Here is a 27952-nt window from a genome sequence, read left to right as displayed (position 1 = left end):
TTGAAACCACAGAGGAAGACCTTCCACGTCAATGTGTTGAAGCTTCAAACATGAAAACAAAGTGGTGATTTGGTGTTTTTGATTTTGGGTTCATCCTGGTGCTTCATCTGGACGCTAAGCGGTGACCTGGTGTTTGAGTGTCGGTTCATCCTGGTGCTTCAACTGGACGCTAAGCGGTGACCTGGTGTTTGAGTGTCGGTTCATCCTGGTGCTTCATCTGGACGCTAAGCGGTGACCTGGTGTTTGAGTGTCGGTTCATCCTGGTCCTTCATCTGGACGCTAAGCGGTGACCTGGTGTTTGAGTGTCGCTTCGTCCTGGTGCTTCATCACCTTTGTGACTATGAAGACGGTGCTGATGGTCGCGGAGAAGCCCTCTTTGGCTCTCTCCATCGCCAAAATCCTCTCCAAAGGTGGGTGTCGAGTCATATATCATCACTGTAGTATATCATATATCGTTTAAATTTAGTTCGCAGATAGAGGAAAGCCGCAGCATCAGCAACACGTTCTAATGTGGGGTTTAAAGGTAGAGTCAGTAGATCCATCACAACGAAATAGCCTGGAATGGAATATAATAAGTATGTTAAGTATGTTATTATTAGTGTATAATACCTAGAAAATAATAATGTTAATATATTTTTTATCTTAGAATGAGCTCTTCATATCTATATGGAAGCGGGTCCTCTTCCAAGGAGGACTCCATGATTCTACTGTAGCCCAGAACGGACAAACTCCTCTGGAGGGAACGCATTTTTTTCAAACGTTCTGTAGGAGCGTTCTAATGAGTTAACTTCTATGCATCTGAGAAGCTTCACCCTCTCAGATGTCTACTCCAACCTAACCGCCTGCTGAACCTGCTCAGGATCAGCTCCATGCTGCCACACACACGTTTGGGTTATTGTCAGTGCTTCATCGATCACTGGGACGCCCCTGACGTATAGCCTCTGAAAAATTCGGTGTGCATTCTTTAATAGATCCATGTTTAGAGAAGTTAGATATGGTTGTTTCCCTGTTGATAACTCAAAGTATCGCTCTTTCAGAAACAGCGCGTACCGCAGTGCAAATCAACATTCGCTCCTTTTGAGATGAATGATACGACTGGTACTGACCGTACTCAATATAGACCGTAGTCCATGAAAGAAGAGGGGTGAAGGGGGTATTCAGTCTGTATTTCCCCGCCAGGTGCTACTAAATGTATTCTCATCGGTCAACGTCATATATTATATAAAGCATAATATCCAACATATATACACATTTATTTATTAGTATTATATGCATATTAATATGTATAGTAATATCAAGTATAGTAGCTACTGCTCTCTAAGAAACACATTTCACTGTTAAAATGTACGTTTATTTCATTTTGCACAAAACGCAGGTTTAGTTCTACAGTGTCTAAAGTGAAGGCGCTGCGACCGTAGCCCTGTGCTGGAGCTCGGTCAGGAGGCCGCTGGGTTGTCTACTGTATGGGAGGGTGTGTCTGGGCCTCCCTAGGAGGGAGGGCCTTTGTTAAGGGGGTGTTTCCATCATTGATTCATCGTTTATCGTGTCGCTGCGGCCCTCAGCTGCTCCGGGACACGGCGCAGATGCAGGCGATGTTGATGGACTCGTACTCCAGGGAGTAGCTGGCCCTGGGGAAGCAGGCAGGGTTCCTCTTCAGGACCGGCACCCTCAGGGAGATGGGGATGGTCTCCAGGCTGGACGGGCCCTCCACGCCCTGGCAGGAGTGGCTGGTGTGGCAGTAGGCCTCGTGGATGATCCGGGGGATCCGGTCCAGGTCAATGTTCTCCCTGTAGAGGGAATCCGTTAATGACCCGTTAGCAACCAATTAACAACCAGGTAACAACCAATTAACAACCAGTTAACAACCAATTAACAACCATTTAACAACCAGGTAACAACCAATTAACAACCAGTTAACAACCAATTAACAACCAATTAACAACCAATTAACAACCAATTAACAATTCAGGATATGCTGTAGTGCTGGTTAGTGTAGTGCTGGTTGCTATAGTGCTGGTTGCTATAGTGCTGGTTGCTATAGTGATGGTTGCTATAGTAGCGTTGCAGTGTGGTCCTCACACGTAGGTCCAGGAAGCGATGCTCCTCTCGTTGATGCGATGTGGCAGGTTGATGAGCTGGCCGTAGTAGTCGGGCAGGCTGCAGTAGGACTCGTCCATGCACTGGCTTCCCAGAGGCATGGCTAGGCTCTGGTGCAGCGCAAACACACACAGCACGAAGAGCTGGGAACACGGGGGTGGGGGGGTTAATCTACCGCAGTCAGGGCTTAAACTACCAGGGGAGAGGTTAAATTACCACAGTCAGGGGTTAAACAACCAGAGGAGGAAGGTGTTAAACTACCTGGAGGAAGGTGTTAAACTACCTGGAGGAAGGTGTTAAACTACCTGGAGGAAGGTGTTAAACTACCCGGGGGAAGGTGTTAAACTACCCGGGGGAAGGTGTTAAACTACCCGGAGGAAGGTGTTAAACTACCCGGAGGAAGGTGTTAAACTACCCGGAGGAAGGTGTTAAACTACCCGGAGGAAGGTGTTAAACTACCCGGGGGAAGGTGTTAAACTACCCGGGGGAAGGTGTTAAACTACCTGGAGGAAGGTGTTAAACTACCCGGAGGAAGGTGTTAAACTACCCGGGGGAAGGTGTTAAACTACCCGGGGGAAGGTGTTAAACTACCCGGAGGAAGGTGTTAAACTACCCGGAGGAAGGTGTTAAACTACCCGGAGGAAGGTGTTAAACTACCCGGAGGAAGGTGTTAAACTACCCGGAGGAAGGTGTTAAACTACCCGGAGGAAGGTGTTAAACTACCAGGGAAGGTCGTGTTCCACTCGGCTCGCCTTGCGTTCATTCAGTGGCCTCAACCTGGCAACCCATCAGAGATCAGGTTCCTCAACCTGGCAACCCATCAGAGATCAGGTTCCTCAACCTGGAAACCCATCAGAGATCAGGTTCCTCAACCTGGCAACCCATCAGAGATCAGGTTCCTCAACCTGGCAACCCATCAGAGATCAGGTTCCTCAACCTGGCAACCTATCAGAGATCAGGTTCCTCAACCTGGCAACCCATCAGAGATCAGGTTCCTCAACCTGGCAACCCATCAGAGATCAGGTTCCTGAACCTGGCAACCCATCAGAGATCAGGTTCCTGAACCTGGCAACCCATCAGAGATCAGGTTCCTCAACCTGGCAACCCATCAGAGATCAGGTTCCTCAGCCTGGCAACCCATCAGAGATCAGGTTCCTCAGCCTGGCAACCCATCAGAGATCAGGTTCCTCAACCTGGCAACCCATCAGAGATCAGGTTCCTCAACCTGGCAACCCATCTGAGATCAGGTTCCTCAACCTGGCAGCCCATCTGAGATTAGGTTCCTCAACCTGACAACCACAATCTACCACCTTAACCACCTCCACCTCCCTAACCTCATCCACCACCATAACCACCTCCGTGAAGCCGTTACCTGGATGTTGTCCATGAGTTTGGGGCTGGTGGTGGCGGTCCGGAGCTGGAGGTCCCTGTGGCTGGAGGAGGCGTAGTGGGGTCTCCGTGCTGATCTCCACTCTATTTATCTCCTGGTTCCACGGGGCCTGTGCTGTGAGGTGACGTCTCTTGACGTCAGCGTTGGGTCTTCTCCGTCGAGGTCATGAGTAGGACCTTTTTTGAGAAGGTAAGGGTGGGCATTAGCATCACGCTCATTAGCATCACAATCAGGGTATCTCCATTAGCGTTTAGCCTTGGGCGATGAGTGATTCATTTGGCAGGACATCACGGCGTAGCATTTAGCCCTGCTAGCCACGTAGCCTCCAGACTGGAGCCCACTTAGCGGGAACTGGTGAGGTTCATCTGGAACCTCTTCAACAATGGATGACATTTGTCTTCAGCGTGCTGGGTGAGGGGGGGGGAGGGTGAAGGGGTGAGAGGGTGAAGGGGTGAGGGGGTGAGAGGGTGAGGAGGTTCGCTGGGCTCACCCGTCCTCTTGTATTCCAGGGAGTTGTTCGAGCCGTAAGGGGCTAAACGGAGCGTGCTCCGTCCACGACTACCAGGGCAGCTTCCAGGGCCAGGCAGCACGCTTCAAGATGACCTCGGTCTGCGGCCACGTGCTGAGCCTGGACTTCATCGGTGAGCCCCCCCCAGCCCCACCCTGCCCCCCTACCCGGTCTCCCTCGCTGTGACCCCCGGTCCTCCCCCCCCGGTCCTCCCCCCCCTCCCACGGTGTGAGCCGCGGTCGAATGAGCCCCCCCTGACGCTGTGCCCCCCACCCCCCCCCCCCACAGGGAAGTACAACGACTGGGACAAGGTGGACCCGGCGGAGCTCTTCAGCCAGGCCCCCACCGAGAAGAAGGAGGCCAACCCCAAGCTCAACATGGTCAAGTTCCTCCAGGTGAGTCCTGGTGGGACTGGTGGGTGCTGCTGGTTAGTGTGACGGTGCAGGTTGGTTACTGTGACGGTGCGGGTTGGTTAGTGTGACGGTGCAGGTTGGTTACTGTGACGGTGCGGGTTGGATAGTGTGACGGTGCAGGTTGGTTAGTGTGACGGTGCGGGTTGGTTAGTGTGACGTGCGGGTTGGTTAGTGTGACGGTACGGGTTGGTTAGTGTGACGGTGCGGGTTGGTTAGTGTGACGGTGCGGGTTGGTTAGTGTGACGTGCGGGTTGGTTAGTGTGACGGTGCGGGTTGGTTAGTGTGACGGTGCGGGTTGGTTAGTGTGACGGTGCGGGTTGGTTAGTGTGACGGTACGGGTTGGTTAGTGTGACGGTGCAGGTTGGTTACTGTGACGGTGCGGGTTGGATAGTGTGACGGTGCAGGTTGGTTACTGTGACGGTGCGGGTTGGATAGTGTGACGGTGCGGGTTGGTTAGTGTGACGGTGCGGGTTGGATAGTGTGACGGTGCAGGTTGGTTACTGTGACGGTGCGGGTTGGATAGTGTGACGGTGCAGGTTGGTTAGTGTGACGGTGCGGGTTGGATAGTGTGACGGTGCAGGTTGGTTAGTGTGACGGTGCGGGTTGGTTAGTGTGACGTGCGGGTTGGTTAGTGTGACGGTACGGGTTGGTTAGTGTGACGGTGCGGGTTGGTTAGTGTGACGGTGCGGGTTGGTTAGTGTGACGGTGCGGGTTGGTTAGTGTGACGGTGCGGGTTGGTTAGTGTGACGGTGCGGGTTGGTTAGTGTGACGGTGCGGGTTGGTTAGTGTGACGTGCGGGTTGGTTAGTGTGACGGTGCGGGTTGGTAACTGTGACGGTGCGGGTTGGTTAGTGTGACGTGTGGGATTTTACTGTGACGTGCGGGTTGGTTAGTGTGACGGTGCGGGTTGGTTAGTGTGACGCTGCGGGTTGGTTAGTGTGACGGTGCGGGTTGGTTAGTGTGACGTGCGGGTTGGTTAGTGTGGTGGTGCGGGATGGTTAGTGTGACGTGCGGGTGGGTTAGTGTGACGTGCGGGTTGGTTAGTGTGGTGGTGCGGGTTGGTTAGTGTGACGTGCGGGTGGGTTAGTGTGACGTGCGGGTGGGTTAGTGTGACGGTGCGGGTTGGTAACTGTGACGGTGCGGGTTGGTTAGTGTGACGTGTGGGTTGGTTACTGTGACGTGCGGGTTGGTTAGTGTGACGGTGCGGGTTGGTTAGTGTGACGCTGCGGGTTGGTTAGTGTGACGGTGCGGGTTGGTTAGTGTGACGTGCAGGTTGGTTAGTGTGGTAGTGCGGGATGGTTAGTGTGACGTGCGGGTGGGTTAGTGTGACGTGCGGGTTGGTTAGTGTGGTGGTGCGGGTTGGTTAGTGTGACGTGCGGGTGGGTTAGTGTGACGTGCGGGTGGGTTAGTGTGACGTGCGGGTGGGTTAGTGTGACGGTGCGGGTTGGTTAGTGTGACGGTGCGGGTTGGTTAGTGTGACGGTGCGGGTTGGTTAGTGTGACGGTGCGGGTTGGTAACTGTGACGGTGCAGGTTGGTTAGTGTGACGGTGTGGGTTGGTTACTGTGACGTGCGGGTTGGTTAGTGTGACGTGCGGGTTGGTTAGTGTGACGCTGCGGGTTGGTTAGTGTGACGTGCGGGTTGGTTAGTGTGACGGTGCGGGTTGGTTAGTGTGACGTGCGGGTTGGTTAGTGTGGTGGTGCGGGATGGTTAGTGTGACGTGCGGGTGGGTTAGTGTGACGTGCGGGTTGGTTAGTGTAGTAGTAGTAGTAGTAGATATATTTATTTCGGTCCATCAAAGCACAGCACATACATACGGTCAATAAAAAAATAAATAAAAATAATGGCCGAAAAGGTCTAGGCTGAAGCCGAGGCTTATTATGCCGACCCTTTTTACAATAATAGGATTATTTCATTATTAACACCTTCATTTACCATTATCAATTATATATTTATTTATATATATTTATTTATAAAAGAAAAATACATATACTGTATATATATATATATTTTTTTTTTTTTATAACGTTTACAAATATATAGCTCTCTACAAATACATAATATAATGTAACAAGATATAATATAACAAGATAATATACTATTAATATAATACACTAAAAATATAATATATATATTCATACTTTAACGTCTCAAAATATATCATTTTCTACAAATACAAAACATAGCATAACATAACGTAACAGAATATAATATAATAAGATACAATATAACATAATACAATGTAACATAAGATGACGCAATACTATAAATATAATATACCGTAAATATGAATATAATATACTATAAACACAATATACCATGAATACAACATAAGATAACATAATATAAAACAACACATGATACAATATAATATTCGAAAAAAGAAAAGAAAAAAGTCATAATGACGCTTTATATCTTTCTATGACCTTGGTTTTGAAATTCCTTTTGAATTTTTTAATAGAGTTGCACGTTTTTAGTTCACAGTCCAATTTGTTCCAAATGTTGATACCTTTAACGGAAATGCACCTGCTCTTAGTGTCCGTTCTTGCCCCTGCACTTCTAAACATATGTGCGCCTCTTAATTGGTAGTGACCATCTCTAGCCCCAAACAGCTCCTGGATGCAGTGCGGAAGTGTTCTGTGGTGTGCCTTGTACATTACAACTGCCGTTCTGAGGACAGCTAGATCTTCAAATTTCAATGCGTGGAGTTTAATGAAAAGAGGATTTGTTGTTGCACAATAGTTAGCATGATTTATAATTCTTATGGCTTTTTTTTGCAGTAAAAAAATTTGGTTGATGTTTGTTTTATATGCATTACCCCATACCTCAACACAGTAAGTGATGTAAGGAAGTGTGGTGGTGCGGGTTGGTTAGTGTGAAGTGCGGGTTGGTTAGTGTGGTGGTGCGGGTTGGTTAGTGTGACGTGCGGGTGGGTTAGTGTGACGTGCGGGTGGGTTAGTGTGACGTGCGGGTTGGTTAGTGTGACGTGCGGGTGGGTTAGTGTGACGTGCGGGTTGGTTAGTGTGACGTGCGGGTTGGTTAGTGTGGTGGTGCGGGTTGGTTAGTGTGACGTGCGGGTGGGTTAGTGTGACGTGCGGGTGGGTTAGTGTGACGTGCGGGTTGGTTAGTGTGACGGTGCGGGTGGGTTAGTGTGACGTGCGGGTTGGTTAGTGTGACGTGCGGGTTGGTTAGTGTGGTGGTGCGGGTTGGTTAGTGTGACGTGCGGGTGGGTTAGTGTGACGTGCGGGTGGGTTAGTGTGACGTGCGGGTTGGTTAGTGTGACGGTGCGGGCGGGTTAGTGTGACGTGCGGGTTGGTTAGTGTGACGTGCGGGTTGGTTAGTGTGACGGTGCGGGTTGGTTAGTGTGCCGTGCGGGTTGGTTAGTGTGACGGTGCGGGTGAGTTAGTGTGACGGTGCGGGTTGGTTAGTGTGACGTGCGGGTTGGTTAGTGTGACGGTGCGGGTTGGTTAGTGTGACGGTGCGGGTTGGTTAGTGGGTGTAGCAGCTGTAGTTCTTCTAAGGTGTGTGTGTTAACAGGTGGAGGCCAGAGGGTGCGACTACGTCGTTCTTTGGTTGGACTGCGACAAGGAAGGAGAGAACATCTGTTTTGAAGTGAGTTTGTTTTACACATGCATCCCGCCTGGCAGATATAAATCGCGATTATTTTTGCATTATTTAAATAATGCACTATAATCTAATACAATAATCCCCCTATAGTGCGACTGCGGTCCACTTAAAAAAAGAAGAAAAAATCCTTAATTATAAAAAAAAAGGTTAACCGTGTACGCGGAAAAAAAGGGGTTGTGTAACTGCTTACAATTTTTTGTACCCGTTCAAACCCCTAGTTTATCTAGTTTAGCTAGCTTATCTAGGTGCATATTTTTCTTAGTTGAATGAGTATTCGTGTATTTCTGAATGCATATTTTATTTTTCTGTTCTCCTCATCCTGAGCAGTCGACCTCTGACCCCTCAGCCGACCTCTGACCCCTCAGCCGACCTCTGACCCTCAGCAGAGCGGCTGACCTCTGACCCTCAGCCGACCTCTGACCCTCAGCCGACCTCTGACCCCTCAGGTCCACTAGCGGACCAGCAGCTCACCGCTCCTCCCCGTCTGTCCGGTCGCCGCAGGTCCTGGACGCCATCGAGCCGGCGATGAACGCGCCGCGCGGCCGCGAGCAGACGGTGTTCCGGGCCAAGTTCAGCTCCATAACCGACACGGACATCTGGAAGGCCATGAGCCAGCTGGGGGAGCCCAACCGCAACGAGGCGCTGGCCGTGGACGCCCGGCAGGAGCTGGACCTCCGCATCGGCTGCGCCTTCACCAGGTGATAGCTCCTCACCGCTACTAGCTCCTAGCCCAAACTACCTGATACCTCCCCAGGTGTTAGCTCCTCACCGCTACTAGCTCCTAGCCCAAACTACCTGATACCTCCCCAGGTGTTAGCTCCTCACCGCTACTAGCTCCTAGCCCAAACTACCTGATACCTCCCCAGGTGTTAGCTCCTCACCGCTACTAGCTCCTAGCCCAAACTACCTGATACCTCCCCAGGTGATAGCTCCTCACCGCTACTAGCTCCTAGCCCAAACTACCTGATACCTCCCCAGGTGTTAGCTCCTCACCGCTACTAGCTCCTAGCCCAAACTACCTGATACCTCCCCAGGTGTTAGCTCCTCACCTTTAGCCCACACTACCTGATACCTCACCTGGGGTCTCATTTATAACCGGTGCGTACGCACAAAACGGGTCTGAAAGTGGCGTACGTGACTAGCCACTCCAAGGTTGTGATTTATAAAAAACTAACTTGACGGGAGAATGTGCGTAGCCCGAAGCGAACTCTGACCCATGCGTACGCATGGTTTGGAGGAAAAGAAGAATTGGCGACACAGACGGTGTGGTGGTGAACTGAAGTCAGACCGAAGAATTGTAGAGTGAGAAGAACGATTATGTTTTATCATCGCCCTTCATAAGTTGAATTTCAACCCGTATCATGCGTTAGATCTATGTAACCAGAATAATTTAAGTCAACTGCGTTATTTCTCAGTTATAACTCCAGAAACATCTCCTTAGAATCTAAATGAAAATTCAAAATGAAAATTCTCTATATTTAATCCCGTCACTCTATACTGTCCACTGACGGCGCGACTGCATGGAATAAAGCATCTGTCCAACATGTGTCAATAACGTAATATTTTTATGTGACACTGTAAACACATAATCAAATGTCAATTAAATCCCAAGTGTGGAAAACCAAGCCACACTCCTCATCACAATCGTTATATTATTGTCTTGCTTTTCATAACAAATCAGGCATTAAAAAGGGTTTATGTTCAAAAACATTTCAAGTGGGTGATTACAAACTGATTATCCATGGTGTTCTTGGTCAGTTTTATTACCGTAACCCTATAGCGGGTTGAGCCCCGTGCGTAATGCTGCACCATGGCACTGCTGGCACTGTTGGAGGACCATGCAAATGGCAGGATTCGGAGGGAGAGGGTCTTCAGGGACCATAACGATTTATTGGTACTTAAAAATATGTACCTTTATGTCAGACCACTTCTTTTTTAATCCTGGGACTGTGCGCTCCGTGCTACTGACAGAGTTCACTTCTGCAGCAACATGTTGCTACTCACTCTGCTTTTTGTTGTTAGTGATCCCAATCCCGTGACGGCCGAACAAAACTACTTTTCGGGCCTCCACCTCACCCACACGTGTCTCCACTTCAACCTCGTGAAATTTTGCTTTTTTGCTTTTCTCAGTCCTTCTGCCATATTGTTTCCGACAAGACATAATACATAATACTTTATATGCAGATCGCATTCATGACATCGTTTGCATTGACCATTTATGGTTAAAAGGGGGCGTGTACAGGGCGGAACCTGAAGCTGATTCAGCTGCGCACACTTGTGGGCATTCTGTGATTTATAAAGCAAAGATTGCTTAGAGGTGTGCGTACGCAGGGTTCTATAAGTCTGAATATTTTTTGGCGCACTCAAAACTTGGCTTTTGGGCGTACGTACACTTTTAGTAACGATCCCACACACAGTTTTATAAATGAGACCCCAGGTCTGCTGTTAGCTGTTAGCTGCTAGCTGTTTGCTGTTAGCTGCTCATTGACAGACTTTCCCTGTCTTCCTGTGTGATTGACATCAGGTTCCAGACTAAGTACTTTCAGGGTAAATATGGGAACCTGGACTCCTCCCTGATCTCCTTCGGGCCCTGCCAGACTCCTACCCTGGGCTTCTGTGTGGAGAGACACGACAAGATCCAGTCCTTCAAACCCGAGACCTACTGGGTCATCCAGGCCAAGGTAGGACCTCAGATGTGATTCTGCAGGTGTGTGACGGGTGCGCTTGATTCTGCAGGTGTGTGACGGGTGCGTTTGATTCTGCAGGTGTGTGACGGGTGCGTTTGATTCTGCAGGTGTGTGACGGGTGCATTTGATCCTGCAGGTGTGTGACGGGTGCGTTTGATTCTGCAGGTGTGTGACGGGTGCGTTTGATTCTGCAGGTGTGTGACGGGTGCGCTTGATTCTGCAGGTGTGTGACGGGTGCGCTTGATTCTGCAGGTGTGTGACGGGTGCGTTTGATTCTGCAGGTGTGTGACGGGTGCGCTTGATTCTGCAGGTGTGTGACGGGTGCGCTTGATTCTGCAGGTGTGTGACGGGTGAGTTTGATCCTGCAGGTGTGTGACGGGTGCGTTTGATTCTGCAGGTGTTCAAAGGGAAGGACGGCCCTCTGACGCTGGACTGGGACCGGGGGCGGGTCTTCGACCGGGAGGCGGGCCAGATGTTTGTGAACCTGGCCAAGACTTCCAGGGAGGCCCGGGTGAGAGTACACACAAACACTATCTACCTCCACACGGGCCCCCTGTAGGTCAGTCTGTCCCACGGGGCCCCTGTAGGTCAGTGTGTCCCACAGGCCCCCTGTAGGTCAGTGTGTCCCACGGGGCCCTGTAGGTCAGTGTGTCCCACGGGGCCCCTGTAGCTCAGCCTGTTCCATGTGGCCCCTGTAGGTCAGTGTGTCCCACGGGCCCCTGTAGGTCAGTCTGTCCCAAGGGGGGCCCCTGTAGGTCAGTCTGTCCCACGGGGCCCCTGTAGGTCAGTCTGTCCCACGGGGCCCCTGTAGGTCAGCCTGTCCCACGGGGCCCCTGTAGGTCAGTCTGTCCCACGGGGCCCCTGTAGGTCAGCCTGTTCCATGTGGCCCCTGTAGGTCAGTGTGTCCCACGGGGCCCTGTAGGTCAGTGTGTCCCACGGGCCCCTGTAGGTCAGTCTGTCCCACGGGCCCCTGTAGGTCAGTCTGTCCCACGGGGCCCCTGTAGGTCAGGCTGTTCCATGTTGCCCCTGTAGGTCAGTGTGTCCCACGGGCCCCTGTAGGTCAGTGTGTCCCACGGGGCCCTGTAGGTCAGTGTGTCCCACGGGCCCCTGTAGGTCAGTCTGTCCCACGGGCCCCTGTAGGTCAGTGTGTCCCACGGGCCCCTGTAGGTCAGTGTGTCCCACGGGGCCCTGTAGGTCAGTGTGTCCCACGGGGCCCCTGTAGCTCAGTCTTTTCCATGTGGCCCCTGCAGGTGGAGTCAGTGAGTAAGAAGGAGAAGGCTAAGCAGAGGCCCCTGGCCCTGAACACGGTGGAGATGCTTCGGGTAGCCAGCTCCTCTCTAGGTAAGCAGACCACCAACCCTAACCCCCCCCCAGCCTTAAGACCACTAACCCTAACCCCCCCCCCCCCCCCAGCCTTAAGACCACTCAGCCTCCTGTTGTCGATAAACAACTGGTCTTAACATGTCTGGTACCATGTCTAATAACACCTTTAGCGATATGTTAGGTAACACGTTCCTAACATGTTAATAACATGTCTAGTAACATGATGAGCCTGGTGTTCCAGGCATGGGGCCGCAGCACACCATGCAGGTCGCCGAGCGGCTCTACACCCAGGGCTACATCAGCTACCCCCGCACTGAGACCAACCACTACCACGAGAACTTTGACCTCAAGGAGGTCCTGCTCCAGCAGACCAGCAACCCCATGTGGGCCCAGGAGGTCAGGGCCCTCTCCCCCTCCTCCTCCTCTTCCTCCTCCTCCCCCTCCTCCTCCCCCTCCCCCTCCTCCCCCTCCTCCTCTTCTTCCTCTTCCTCCTCCTCCCCCTCCTCCTCCCCCTCCCCCTCCTCCTCTTCTTCCTCCTCCTCCTCCTCCCCCTCCCCCTCCTCCTCCTCCTCCTCCTCTCCACCACCTCCTCTCACCCTCCTCCTCCTCCTCCTCCTCCTCTCCTCCACCTCCTCCTCTCCCCCTCCTCCTCCTCTCCCCCTCCTCCTCTCCTCCTCCTCCTCCTCCTCCTCCTCCTCCTCCACACCGGTACTCTTATGCCGCTTTTCCACTGCATCGTACCAGCTCGACACGACTCGACTCGACTCGACTCAGCTCGCATTTTTTGCGTTTCCACCGCGAAAACATGGTATCTGGTACCTGAAGTAGCTGCTTTTCCTAGTACCGCCTCGCTCTGGGTTCCAAGCGGCTGAGCCGATGCTAAAAGGTGACGTCGGCAGACGGCCGGCCACTGATTGGCCAGAGAGTGTGACGAAGTCACGAGAGCGACATGGCAACCATGCTGGTAACAGCCATAGCAGCGCCGCAGCCAACATATTCCACTTCTTCAACTTCTTCAACATGCCAGCTAATAATAGTAATGTTATCGATGTCCTCCATTGTTGTTATGTGGGTTCTCTCCATGTGTGGGTTGCGTAGATGTTGTTTGCGTCGCGTACAAAAATACGTCAAGGCCCTTTCGCGCAGCAGACCCCGCCCACGTCCAGGAGGTACTATCTGCGGGGGAAAACGACCCGTGCTGCTACCGTGTCGAGTCGTGTCGAGTCGAGTCGAGCTACATGTGCGGTGGAAAAGCGGCATTTAAGTGCCATCCTATGTTCTTCCTCAGGCGAAGGCCCTGCTGGCGGCGGGTCTGAACCGGCCGAGGAAGGGTTCTGATGCTGGAGACCACCCCCCCATCACCCCCATGAGGGCCGCGTCCGAGGCAGAGCTGGGTGAGGAGACGCAGCACCTGGGAGGCGGTGGCTGTAGCTCCAGCTCTAGAACCAGCTCCACTTCTAGTTCTAGCTCTAGCTCTAGGTCTAGCTCTAGCTCTAGGTCTAGCTCTAGCTCTAGTTCTAGCTATATGTGTAGCTCCAGCTCAATGTGTAGCTCTAGGTCTAGGTCTAGGTCTAGCTCTAGCTCTAGGTCTAGCTCTATGTGTAGTTCTAGCTCTAGCTCTAGGTCTAGCTCTATGTGTAGCTCTAGCTCTAGGTCTAGCTCTAGTTCTAGCTCTAGGTCTAGGTCTAGCCCCAGGTCTAGCTCTATGTGTAGCTCTAGCTCTAGGTCTAGGTCTAGGTCTAGCTCTATGTGTAGCTCTAGGTCTAGCTCTAGCTCTAGGTCTAGGTCTAGGTCTAGCTCTAGGTCTAGGTCTAGCTCTAGGTCTAGCTCTATGTGTAGCTCTAGCTCTAGCTCTAGCTCCAGCTCTATCTATAGTTCTAGTTCTAGTTCAACCTCCAGTGCCTGACCATCCCTCCCCAAACAGGAAGTGACGGCTGGCGCCTGTATGAGTACATCACGCGTCATTTCATGGCCACGGTGAGCGAGGACTGTAAATACCTTCAGACCACCATCGAGTTCTCCATCGGGACGGAGGCCTTCTCCTGCAGCGGCAAGACGCTCATCTCACCAGGTCCTCTGTCTGTCTGTCTGTCTGTCTGTCTGTCTGTCTGTGTCTCCCTCACCCTGTCACTAGAACACTGACTCCCTCACCCTGTCACTAGAACACTGACTCCCTCACCCTGTCACTAGAACACTGACTCCCTCACCCTGTCACTAGAACACTGACTCCCTCACCCACTCCTCGCAGAACGTTTCAGTCTTAGACTTAAAGGTCCCATGACATGCTATTTTATGTATTCTTTAACATAGGTATTAGTGGGCAACTAACACAGTATTCAAAGACGTTCCTGAAATTCAGCCGTGGTGCAGAGTTACAGCCACTCCGAGCCAGTCGCACATTGAGCTTCCCCCAAATGCGCTGTTTCGGTGGGCGTGTCAAGGAGGAGGGTGGGGGTGTGGCCCTGAGCAGCTTGCAGCCAGGGACGGTACCATGCGCTCTGTTTACAGTGGATGTATCGCAATGGCGAGGCGCACACAGCCTTTAGCCGTGTTCTGTAAATATTCTAGAACACACGGGAGTCCTGGAGCTCTATATCTAAATATTATCATATAGCCTACACAGATATCTATATCATATAATACATATTATCACGGCCAAAAGCTGTGTGAGCCGATATTCCGACGTTCCTGGTTCTTCAACGTCCGCATCAATGTGAATACACACACTGTAACGCAAGTGTTTCTTGTCGGTTCTTTGACGTGTCTTGTATTTCCACAACGAGACTGTCGTGGGGGTTATCTGAGCCATGGTTGAGAAGGAATTGGGGGAAAGGAACTTTGGTTTGGCTCGCTGAAGTAGGCTACATGAACTGCGACATGCCGCGAGGCACCATCGCCCGGCAGCGGGCAGCCGGCAGCAGGCAGCGCGCAGTTCAGTCGACTTCAGGTTGATGTGAAAGTGGAAGAACCAGAGACGTCGCAGAACCCGTCAAAGTCGTTTGTGATTCATAATATCGTCTGGAGGCGCACACAATATGTTATATGATATAGATATCTATGTATTATATGATATTATTTAGATATAGAGCTCCAGGACTGTAACGCAAGTGTTGTACACTTCCTTGTTATTTGGATAACCGTTCTGCTGTTGGTGTGATGGCGCATAACGCGTCGGACTCTCGTCTCTGGTATTTCTACAACGAGACTCGTATTGGGGGTTATCTCAGCCAAAGTTGAGAATGAATTGAGTCAAAGCCAAAGTTCCTTCCCCCCCCTCAAGAACATGAACCACGACATGGAGGAGAAAGGGATTGTTGGCGGCGAATGTCTCCCGCTTGAGCCCCGCTGAGGGACCACCGCCGGAGGCGGAGGTGCCTAAGCGCTGCCCGGCAAAGATCCCTTTCTCCTCCTTGTCGTGGTTCATGTTCTTGACTTGAGGGAGTCGAAGCCAAAGTTCTTTCCCCCCAATTCATTCTCAACCTTGGCTGAGATAACCCCCAATACGAGTCTCGTTGTAGAAATACCAGAGACGAGAGTCCGACGCGTTATGCGCCAAATAACAAGGAAGTGTACAACACTTGCGTTACAGTCCTGGAGCTCTATATCTAAATAATATCATATAATACATAGATATCTATATCATATAATATATTGTGTGCGCCTCCAGACGATATTATGAATCACAAACGACTTTGTCGGGTTCTGCGACGTCTCTGGTTCTTCCACTTTCACATCAACCTGAAGTCGACTGAACCGCGCGCTGCCTGCTGCCAGCTGCCCGCTGCCGGGCGATGGTGCCTCGCGGCAACTGGCGGCATGTCGCAGTTCATGTACTTCAGCGAGTCAAACCAAAGTTCCTTTCCCCCAATTCCTTCTCAAACATGGCTCAGATAACCCCCACGACAGTCTCGTTGTGGAAATACAAGACACGTCAAAGAACCGACAAGAAACACTTGCGTTACAGTGTGTGTATTCACACACACACATGTGGCGCTCGCACGGTCGAGTCTCATTGGCGGGCCAACGTCTCTGGGCGGGCCAGGCAGAGTAAGGGGAGGAGCCGAGATTCCTCATGACGTCATGAGCACAGACATTCCAAATCAGCACGCTTGAGCCTCCGTTTTTTCAAAGGCGAGCAGAACAGCTAGTGCTCGTTTTACACCAAACGCAAGTTTTAGCCACTGGGGGACCATAGGCAGGCTAGGGGAACTCATATTTATGTTAGAAAACCTCACAAAGTGAGATTTTCATGTCATGGGACCTTTAAAAGGTCTCAGACTACTGGCGGTGATGTGTGTGTGTGTGGTCTCCTAGGTTACAAGCGTGATGTGTGTGTGTGTGTGTGGTCGCCTAGGTTACAGGGCGGTGATGCCTGGTGTCTGTGTGGGGTCTCCTAGGTTACAAGCGGTGATGTGTGTGTGTGTGTGTGTGTGGTCTCCTAGGTTACAGGCGGTGATGTGTGTGTGTGTGTGTGTGTGGTCTCCTAGGTTACAGGCGGTGGTGTGTGTGTGGTCTCCTAGGTTACAGGCGGTGATGTGTGTGTGTGTGGTCTCCTAGGTTACAGGCGGTGATGTGTGTGTGTTTGGTCTCCTAGGTTACACGGCGGTGATGCCCTGGCTGGGGATCCCCCTGGAGGAGGCTCTGCCGGCTTGCGAGCGCGGAGACATCTTCACGGTGGACGAGATCAAACTGGTGGAGAAGCAGACCTGCCCCCCCGACTACCTGACGGAGGCAGAGCTCATCACCCTGATGGAGAAACACGGCATAGGTACTGTGTGTGTGTGTGTGTGTGTGTGTGTGTGTGTGTGTGTGTGTGTGTGTGTGTGTGTGTGTGTGTGTGTGTGTGTGTGTGTGTGTGTGTGTGTGTGTGTGTCTCGCCCCGGACCTCATTCTCTGTGCATTGAATCTGACCTGAGGGAGGATCTAAGCCCCTCCCCCTCTGTCCTCAGGGAAGATCTAAGCCCCTCCCCCTCTGTCCTCATGGAGGATCTAAGCACCTCCCCCTCTGTCCTCAGGGACGATCTTAGCCCCTCCCCCTCTGTCCTGAGGGAGGATCTAAGCCCCTCCCCCAATGTCCTGACGGAGTATCTAACCCCTTTCCTCCTCTGTCCGCAGGTACGGACGCCAGCATCCCTGTGCACATCAACAACGTCTGCCAGAGGAACTACGTCACGGTGGAGAACGGCCGCAAGCTCAAACCCACCAACCTGGGCATTGTTCTGGTGCATGGCTACTACAAGACAGGTAAGAAGAACTACAACTCGGGTACACTGAACAACAACACAGGTACAAGAACTACAACACATGTAGGAAGAACTACAACACGGGTACAAGAACTACAACACAGGTACACAGAACAACAACACAGGTAGGAAGAACTACAAAACAGGTAGGAAGAACTACAACACAGGTACAAGAACTACAACACAGGTACAAGAACTACAACTCAGGTGCACTGAACTACAACACAGGTAGGAAGAACTGCAACACGGGTACACTGAACTACAACACATGTAGGAAGAACTACCACACAGGTAGGTAGAACTACAACACAGGTACACTGAACTACAACACAGGTAGGAAGACCTGCAACACAGGTACAAGAGCTACAACTCAGGTACACTGAACTACAACATAGGCAGGAAGAACTACAACACGGGTACACTGAACTACAACACGGGTACACTGAACTACAACACAGGTAGGAAGAACTACAGCACAGGTACAAGAACTACAACTCGGGTACACTGAACTACAACTCAGGTACACAGAAATACAACTCAGGTAGGAAGAACTACAACACAGGTAGGAAGAACTACAACACAGGTACACTGAACTACAACACAGCTAGGAAGAACTACAACACAGGTAGGAAGAACTACAACACAGGTACAAGAACAACAAAACAGGTAAGGATAACTACAAGATAGCAGATAGAACAATAAAAGGTAGATAGACCTAATAGATAGAAAGATCTACAATACAGGTACTAAGAGCTACAAGCAAGATTGAGACAGGTAAATGGTTGATGTACTCGTTAACTAGTCGTTAACTAGTCGTTAACTGGTCCGTGTCGGGGGCTCCAGATGCAGAGCTGGTGCTGCCCACCATCCGCAGTGCGGTGGAGAAGCAGCTGACGCTCATCGCCTTGGGCAAGGCCAACTACCAGCAGGTCCTGCAGCACACGCTGGACATCTTCAAGAGGAAGTTCCACTACTTTGTGGACTCGGTCGGCAGTAAGTTCTAGACCTCACTGCTGCGGCCAGTCCAGGGCTGAGGGGTCAAGAGGACCGCCCAGTACCTGCTGCTGCTCCTTGGTAACGTGCGTGTTTGTGTGTGTGTGTGTGTGTGTGTGTGCGTGTGCGTGTGTAGGTATGGATGAGCTGATGGAGGTGTCGTTCTCGCCGCTGGCTGACAGTGGGAAGCCGTTGTCTCGCTGTGGGAAGTGTCACCGCTTCATGAAGTACATCCAGGTGAGCGTCACTCTGCTCTGTCTACAGAGTACCCAGCATGCATCAGGGCTCGGTGTCTACTAGGGCTGTCAAAACGAACTTCGCTATTCGAATATAATTCAAATTTTTAAAAAAGGAGAACATTCGAGTGCGGCAACTAACGTTCAAACTTATTTTTTTTTTTGCAAATTTTATTAAGTCAAGAATTACATTTAACTTTTGCCTAACAACGACGCAAGTCAACGTCGTGCGTCGTGACGTTCGGCATTGTATGCTTACAAGATGGCGGGGAGCAGCGCGCGAGCAGACACAGAGCTGGAAACTAGCATAACTCCTAAAAACTTAAAAAGCACCGTGTGGAAATTTTTTGGATTTCCATCGAGAAACGGGAAGATTACATCCAGAGAAACCGTCATTTGCAAATTATGCTGCAAGTCGTTAAAGTACCACTCGACTACGAGCAACATGAGCGCACACCTCCATTCAGTGCATTACTCGGAGTACGCAGAACAGTTAGTGGCTGAGGAAGAGCCACGGTCAAAACAGCCAAGAATAACGTCGTTTTTGCCTCCCTCCTCATCTCGTTGTCTGCCAGCTGGGCGGCAAGAGACAATAACGAAAAAGCTGACTGAGTTTATCTGCAAAGATATGAGGCCAGTTAACATCTCGCAGGGGGACGGGTTTAAGGAGTTCATCCGCGAGATTGAGCCACGGTACACGATTCCCTCTCGTGGGACAATTACCAACAGAATTGTAAAGCTGTATGATGCCACTAAAGAAAACATCCGTGAAATTATTAGTGGACAATCGATCGCCCTAACCACAGATGGATGGACATCAGTGGCCACGGACTCATATGTGACGGTCACGGCACATTTCATAAACAAGGACTGGGAAATGAAGGATATCGTTCTCCAAACGACAGAATTAAAAAAAAGCCACACTGCCGAGAATGTTGCCGAGGTCATAGATAACATCCTCCGAGAGTACAACGTCAGTCATGAGTCAGTTCTTGCCATCACTACAGACAACGCTGGTAACTACATTAACGCCGTGGAGAGGCACCTGCAAGTCACAAATCTCCCCTGCATGGCGCACACTATTAACCTGGCTGTGAGGAGGGGGCTGGGAGTGCGAGCTATTGAAACACCGCTCAGCAGACTTAAGGCCACAGCACTGCATTTTAACAAGTCGCCCACGGACAGCTACTTCCTAGAAGCTAAACAGAATCTGCTTGGAGTTAAACCTGCACAGCTTATCAACGACTGCGCTACTCGGTGGAATGGCGCGTATGATATGGTGTGTCGGGCAGCTGAGCAGCAAGCTCCGGTTGCAGCTGTTATCATGGAAAAGAAACTGTGTCGTCTGGAGTTGAGTACTACTGACTGGTCCCTCATGGAGCAGGTGAGAGCGGTGCTTAGGCCATTCAAAGTGGCGACTGAGGCTTTATCAACACCCCGATTCCCAACCGCATCAGCCGTTCTCCCCCTGAAGTTTGTTCTTCTATCACAACTACAGACCTCCCCTGACGATCCAGCTGCAATTCGTGAAATGAAAACAAAGATTTCAGATGATTTAGCAAAGCGTTATGGCCAGAACAAAGATGCCTACATGTTGCTCAACTCCGCAAGCTGCCTTGACCCACGCTTCCACCTGCTGGTCCACTTAACACGTGACCAACAGCTGGAGCTGCGAGAGAAAGTAAAAAAGGAGCTGATCGCGATAGTGGAGCAAAAAGAGGGAGACGGGGGCAACGAGGCTGCGGATTGCCAGCACCAAGACACAACAGCTCTCAGTGCTATGGGGGACCTGTTTGGGGACATTTACAGTCAACGCACAAACACAAACTGTGATAGAGCACTACACAATGTTATTCAACAAGAGATGACCATGTACGAGAGAGAGAGACCCCTCTGCCCACCCACGGCGACCCACTGGCCTGGTGGAAGACGACCATGTACGAGAGAGAGACCCCTCTGCCCACCCACGGCGACCCACTGGCCTGGTGGAAGACGACCATGTACGAGAGAGAGACCCCTCTGCCCACCCACGGCGACCCACTGGCCTGGTGGAAGACGACCATGTACGAGAGAGAGACCCCTCTGCCCACCCACGGCGACCCACTGGCCTGGTGGAAGACGACCATGTACGAGAGAGAGACCCCTCTGCCCACCCACGGCGACCCACTGGCCTGGTGGAAGACGACCATGTACGAGAGAGACCCCTCTGCCCACCCACGGCGACCCACTGGCCTGGTGGAAGACGACCATGTACGAGAGAGAGACCCCTCTGCCCACCCACGGCGACCCTCTGGCCTGGTGGAAGACGACCATGTACGAGAGAGACCCCTCTGCCCACCCACGGCGACCCACTGGCCTGGTGGAAGACGACCATGTACGAGAGAGAGACCCCTCTGCCCACCCACGGCGACCCACTGGCCTGGTGGAAGACGACCATGTACGAGAGAGACCCCTCTGCCCACCCACGGCGACCCACTGGCCTGGTGGAAGACGACCATGTACGAGAGAGAGACCCCTCTGCCCACCCACGGCGACCCACTGGCCTGGTGGAAGACGACCATGTACGAGAGAGAGACCCCTCTGCCCACCCACGGCGACCCACTGGCCTGGTGGAAGACGACCATGTACGAGAGAGACCCCTCTGCCCACCCACGGCGACCCACTGGCCTGGTGGAAGACGACCATGTACGAGAGAGAGACCCCTCTGCCCACCCACGGCGACCCTCTGGCCTGGTGGAAGACGACCATGTACGAGAGAGACCCCTCTGCCCACCCACGGCGACCCACTGGCCTGGTGGAAGACGACCATGTACGAGAGAGAGACCCCTCTGCCCACCCACGGCGACCCACTGGCCTGGTGGAAGACGACCATGTACGAGAGAGAGACCCCTCTGCCCACCCACGGCGGGCAGAGGTGTCTACTGGCCTGGTGGAAGACGACCATGTACGAGAGAGAGACCCCTCTGCCCACCCACGGCGACCCACTGGCCTGGTGGAAGACGGCACAAGTGCGATTTCCTCACATAGCTCTGCTGGCCCGACGCTACTTGAGCATCCCTGGGACCTCGCTGAGAGCAGAAACTGTTTTCTCCACGGCTGGGATTGTAGCGGATAAAAAACGCTCTGCACTAAATCCAGAAAATGTTGATCGTCTAGTGTTTCTGGCTAACAACTTGAACATTTAGGATAAAATGTTGCTCTAATCTGTTCTGTTTATGTTGACAACTGTGACAAAATAGATGTTAATTTGTTTGGATCTGTGTCATGGTTAAAAGTTTACAGAATGTTGCACTACTGTAAATGTACAGAAACAACCAGTGTTGTTTGAAACTTTGCCGCTTTAAATACTGCTGCCATAAGCACCTTTATTTTCGTTCCGTGTTTGGGCCTTTGTTGGTCAAAAGTTTACAAAATATTGCACTACTGAGAAAAGATAACCAGTGTTGTTTCAAACTTTGCCTTTTTAAATGCTGCTGCCACAAGCACCTTTATTTCCGCGGCGACATATTTTAATATCTGTGGCGTTTGGGCCTTTGTTGGTCAAAAGTTTACAAACTATTGCACTGCACTACTATAAAAGTACAGAAAAGATAACCAGTTCTGTTTTAAATGCTGCAGCCATAAGCATTTATGTTTTCATTTTGATATGATTTAATTTATTTACTTTATCCATGTGTTAATAGCGGAGCGGTAAGAAAATCGCCTGCTTGTCTTTTCATGAAGAGTTGTCTTTTTGAGACTTAAAATAGCAGTGTGTGTGTGTGTGTGTGTGTGTGTATTTGAATGATTGATCAGCTTCTTCATTAAACATCATTGCTTGAATATTTCTGGCGTTATATCTTACCTATTTATATAAGTTTTGTATTGATTTGGTAAAACTTGTTGCAAATGTTACATAACAGATTTGGTTAACGCGCCCTCTAGTGGATGCGGGACGTAGGCCTAATAATAAGATGGTATCGGTGTATATAATGATATAATTAAAAAAAAAAAAAATAATAATTAAAATATTCTAATATTATTCGAATATTCAACATAAGCATTAGAAATTCGAATATGATTTGAGGGGAGGATTGACAGCCCTAGTGTCTACAGAGTACCCAGCATGCACTCTGCTCTGTGTCTACAGAGTACCCAGCATGCACTCTGCTCTGTGTCTACAGAGTACCCAGCATGCATCAGGGCTCTGTGTCTACAGAGTACCCAGCATGCACTCTGCTCTGTGTCTACAGAGTACCCAGCATGCATCAGGGCTCTGTGTCTACAGAGTACCCAGCATGCACTCTGCTCTGTGTCTACAGAGTACCCAGCATGCATCAGGGCTCTGTGTCTACAGAGTACCCAGCATGCACTCTGCTCTGTGTCTACAGAGTACCCAGCATGCATCAGGGCTCTGTGTCTACAGAGTACCCAGCATGCATCAGGGCTCTGTGTCTACAGAGTACCCAGCATGCCTCAGGGCTCTGTGTCTACAGAGTACCCAGCATGCATCAGGGCTCTGTGTCTACAGAGTACCCAGCATGCATCAGGGCTCTGTGTCTACAGAGTACGCAGCATGGGCTCTGTGTCTACAGAGTACCCAGCATGCATCAGGGCTCTGTGTCTACAGAGTACCCAGCATGAGAGAACATGAGGAGAATGTTAGGAGGAGAACATGAGAACATGAGGAGAACATGAGAACATGAGGAAAATGTTAGGAGAACGTGAGGAGAACGTGAGGAGAACATGCACACAGAAAGGCCTCCTGATGGCTCCAGGCTAACCACTGATTTCACCACTAATCTAACAAATAGTTAAAACACTATTGTTACGACGTGTGTGTGTGTGTGTGTGTGTGTGGACATTAGCGTAGCAAGCGCCCTGTGATGTTCTGAATGGTTCTCTTCGGCCCTGCTGCTCATCAAGAGCTTTTACCGTTTTTTTCCTGGCTCCCGCCAGGAACAAGCCATGAATGAGTCACAAGGTCGCTGCTAATTCAGTCTGGTACGACGGGGGGGGGATGGCTACCAGGTTGTGGGTCCTAGCTTTTAGCATCTATTAGCATACACTCTACATGACGCAGTGCATTATTTTTATATTTCTTTTATTGTGGTTTTGCCCACGGAATGTCAACGTTCAAACCAGATTATTCTTTTGCTTATTATGTACATTTAGTATGAATGATAATGTGTCATTCCATTTGACAATCGCTTTTAACATTAATTGGAGTGGATTTAAAAGTATTAAAACATAATAATATTGGTGAGTTAACTCACCAATATTATGCTATTATCGCGATTCAAAATGTTACTGCTTTGACAGGCCTAGTATTTCGACATGAATGCCCGCTGTAAGCCCGCTGTAGGCCCGCTGTAAGCCCGCTGTAAGCCCGCTGTAGGCCCGCTGTAGGCCCGCTGTAGGCCCGCTGTTAGCCCGCTCTAAGCCCGCTGATAGCCCGCTGTTAGCCTGCTGTTAGCCCGCTGTTAGCCTGCTGTTAGCCCGCTGTTAGCCCGCTGTTAGCCCGCTGTTAGCCTGCTGTTAGCCTGCTCACCGTGCCCCCCCCCCCAGGCCAAGCCCAGCCGGCTCCACTGCTCCCACTGTGACGAGACGTACAGCGTGCCGCAGAACGGCGTCATCAAGCTGTACAAGGAGCTGCGCTGCCCCCTGGACGACTTCGAGCTGGTGCTCTGGACCTCCGGGGCACGCGGCAAGAGCTACCCGCTGTGCCCCTACTGCTCCAGCAACCCCCCCTTCAGGGACATGAAGAAAGGTATAAGATGCACTGTAGTACACTATGATACACTGTAGTACACTAAGATACACTGTAGTACACTATGATACACTGTAGTACACTATGATGCACTGTAGTACACTATGATACACTGTAGTACACTATGATACACTGTAGTACACTATGATACACTGTAGTACACTATGATACACTGTAGTACACTAAGATACACTGTAGTACACTAAGATACACTGTAGTACACTAAGATACACTGTAGTACACTAAGATACACTGTAGTACACTAAGATACACTGTAGTACACTATGATATACTGTAGTACACTAAGATACACTGTAGTTCACTATGATGCACTGTAGTACACTAAGATACACTGTAGTACACTATGATGCACTGTAGTACACTATGATGCACTGTAGTACACTATGATACACTGTAGTACACTAAGATACACTGTAGTACACTAAGATACACTGTAGTACACTATGATACACTGTAGTACACTAAGATACACTGTAGTACACTATGATACACTGTAGTACACTAAGATACACTGTAGTACACTAAGATACACTGTAGTACACTAAGATACACTGTAGTACACTACGATACACTGTAGTACACTAAGATACACTGTAGTACACTAAGATACACTGTAGTACACTAAGATACACTGTAGTACACTAAGATACACTGTTGTACACTAAGATACACTGTAGTACACTATGATATACTGTAGTACACTATGATATACTGTAGTACACTAAGATACACTGTAGTACACTATGATACACTGTAGTACACTAAGATACACTGTAGAACACTATAAGATACTGTAGTACACTATGTAGATACACTGTAGTACACTAAGATGCACTGTAGTACACTATGATACACTGTAGTACACTATGATACACTGTAGTACACTAAGATACACTGTAGAACACTATAAGATACTGTAGTACACTAAGATACACTGTAGTACACCATGATACAAAAAAAAAAAAAAAAAGTTTGAACGTTAGTTGCCGCACTCGAATGTTCTCCTTTTTAAAAAATTCGAATTATATTCGAATAGCGAAGTTCGTTTTGACAGCCCTACTGTACACTGTGTATAGTGTGTACTGTACACTGTGTATAGTGTGTACTGTACACTGTGTATAGTGTGTAGTACACTGTGTACAGTGTGTAGTACACTGTGTATAGTGTGTACTGTACACTGTGTACAGTGTGTACTGTACACTGTGTATAGTGTGTAGTACACTGTGTATAGTGTGTAGTACACTGTGTATAGTGTGTACAGTACACTGTGTATAGTGTGTAGTACACTGTGTACAGTGGGTACTGTACACTGTGTATAGTGTGTAGTACACTGTGTATAGTGTGGAGTACACTGTGTATAGTGTGGAGTACACTGTGTATAGTGTGTAGTACACTGTGTACTGTACAGTGTACAGTGTGTAGTACACTGTGTATAGTGTGTAGTACACTGTGTATAGTGTGTAGTACACTGTGTACAGTGTGTACTGTACACTGTGTATAGTGTGTAGTACACAGTGTACAGTGTGTACTGTACACTGTGTATAGTGTGTAGTACACTGTGTATAGTGTGTAGTACACAGTGTACAGTGTGTGTAGTACACTGTGTATAGTGTGTAGTACACTGTGTATAGTGTGTACTGTACACTGTTTACAGTGTGTACTGTACACTGTGTACAGTGTGTACTGTACAGTGTGTACTGTACAGTGTACAGTGTGTACTGTACACTGTGTACAGTGTGTACTGTACACTGTGTACAGTGTGTAGTACACTGTGTATAGTGTGTAGTACACTGTGTAAAGTGTGTACTGTACAGTGTAGTGTGTAGTACACTGTGTACAGTGTGTACTGTACACTGTGGTACACTGTGTACAGTGTGTAGTACACTGTACAGTGTGTACTGTACAGTGTGTATTACACTGTGTACAGTGTGTACTGTACACTGTGATACACTGTGTACAGTGTGTAGTACACTGTGTGCAGTGTGTACTGTACAGTGTACAGTGTGTAGTACAGTGTGTACTGTACACTGTGGTACACTGTGGTATCCCCTCTGTAATGCGCTCTCTGTGGGTGGTGTCCCTCCCCAGGGGTGGGCTGTAACCAGTGCACCCACCCGTCCTGCCAACACTCGTTGGTGTCGCTGGGCATCGGCCAGTGTGTGGAGTGTGAGGGGGGGGTGCTGGTGCTGGACCCCACCTCCGCCCCCAAGTGGAGGATGGCCTGCAACAGCTGCAACGTCTTGGTGCACTTCTTCGAGCACGCCCACCGGGTGCAGGTAGGACACGCCCACTGGTGCAGGTAGACACGCCCCCACCGCCCAGCTTCAGCCGGAGGGCTGACCGCTGGGCCGCCCACACTGTAAGCCCCGCCCACACTGTAAGCCCCGCCCTAACCGACAGAACGGGTACAGGCCCACACTGTAAGCCCCGCCCACACTGTAAGCCCCGCCCACACTGTAAGCCCGGCCCTAACGAGCAGCTTGTGTGACAACTCCATTTATCTTGATGTGCTCAAGGGGGTTCACGACGTTCATTACTCAACGATGCTTTTGGGAAACGCTGTGAAAACTGGACGATGCTCGTAAGACGAACTTCACAAACCCATAGGCTAACGATGCTTTTGGGAGACTGGGCCCAGGCCATTAACAAACTGGTAGGGGCTCAATAACAAACTGGTAGGGGCTCACAAACAAACTGGTAGAGGCTCACTAACAAACTGGTAGAGGCTCAATAACAAACTGGTAGAGGCTCAATAACAAACTGGTAGAGGCTCAATAACAAACTGGTAGAGGCTCACTAACAAACTGGTAGGGGCTCACAAACAAACTGGTAGGGGCTCACTAACAAACTGGTAGGGGCTCAATAACAAACTGGTAGAGGCTCACTAACAAACTGGTAGGGGCTCAATAACAAACTGGTAGGGGCTCAATAACAAACTGGTAGGGGCTCAATAACAAACTGGTAGGGGCTCAATAACAAACTGGTAGGGGCTCAATAACAAACTGGTAGGGGCTCAATAACAAACTGGTAGAGGCCCAAACAGGACAGGTAAAACAGAACACACACATACTGGAGAACACAACGCAGGCAATGGCCGCAGTAGCAGATTCAAAATGTATTTACATCTCTATTGATGGGGCTCTCTCTCTGTGTTACATTATTATCGATGTATTTATCAACACCAGGTGGCGCCAGAGAGCTGCGACGCCTGCGAGGCGTCCCTGGTTGCAGTGGACTTCAACAAGACGCGCTCGCCGCTCCCGGCGGGGGAGACGCAGCACACGGGCTGCGTGTTCTGCGACCCGCTGTTCCAGGACCTGGTGGAGCTGAAGCACGCCACCATGAGGCACCCCATGCACCGCGGGGGGGCGCGGCGGGGGCGGGGGCGGGGGCGCAGGGGGAACCCCAAGAAGCCCAAGGACAAGATGGCGGCCCTGGCGGCCTACTTTGTTTGACGCTTTCGGTTTACCCTCCCTCGTTTATAATGAGGGACTTGTTTTTTGGAACTACACTTGTCACACTTTTTGTACACGTTTGTTTAATACAAAAGACGACCCTGTGTCTGTATTTACTTTAAATGCTAATTAGTTTGTTAATTAGCGTTAATGATGAAACGCTCCCTAGAGGCTGTGCGGCTGTGAAGGTCTGATAAAGTCATCAGTCTCTGA

General features: G+C 50.3%; 2 protein-coding genes across 2 annotated transcripts; one reads left to right on the top strand and one right to left on the bottom strand.

The window, feature by feature from the left end:
• top3b (DNA topoisomerase III beta) lies at positions 1–27952 on the top strand. Its single transcript, XM_030369735.1, has 18 exons — positions 1–410; positions 3997–4128; positions 4284–4390; positions 7943–8017; positions 8534–8730; positions 10557–10713; positions 11117–11230; positions 11970–12060; positions 12284–12438; positions 13331–13436; positions 13967–14113; positions 16637–16810; positions 17158–17286; positions 18129–18278; positions 18415–18515; positions 24062–24263; positions 26373–26560; positions 27470–27952. Exons 1-18 carry the CDS (start codon positions 341–343, stop codon positions 27737–27739), a joined length of 2565 nt encoding a protein of 854 aa, XP_030225595.1. The 5' UTR covers positions 1–340; the 3' UTR covers positions 27740–27952.
• On the bottom strand, positions 426–3558 carry LOC115553472 (interleukin-17D). The gene is made up of 3 exons (XM_030369747.1): positions 3470–3558; positions 2080–2240; positions 426–1787 (listed from the first exon to the last, which is right to left on the bottom strand). Exons 1-3 carry the CDS (start codon positions 3482–3484, stop codon positions 1559–1561), a joined length of 405 nt encoding a protein of 134 aa, XP_030225607.1. The 5' UTR covers positions 3485–3558; the 3' UTR covers positions 426–1558.

The sequence above is a fragment of the Gadus morhua genome, chromosome 11 (assembly GCF_902167405.1).
Source record: "Gadus morhua chromosome 11, gadMor3.0, whole genome shotgun sequence".
NCBI classification, from domain to species: domain Eukaryota; kingdom Metazoa; phylum Chordata; class Actinopteri; order Gadiformes; family Gadidae; genus Gadus; species Gadus morhua.
Note: the sequence above shows the minus strand (reverse complement) of the source record. Positions and strands in the feature narration are given on the sequence as shown.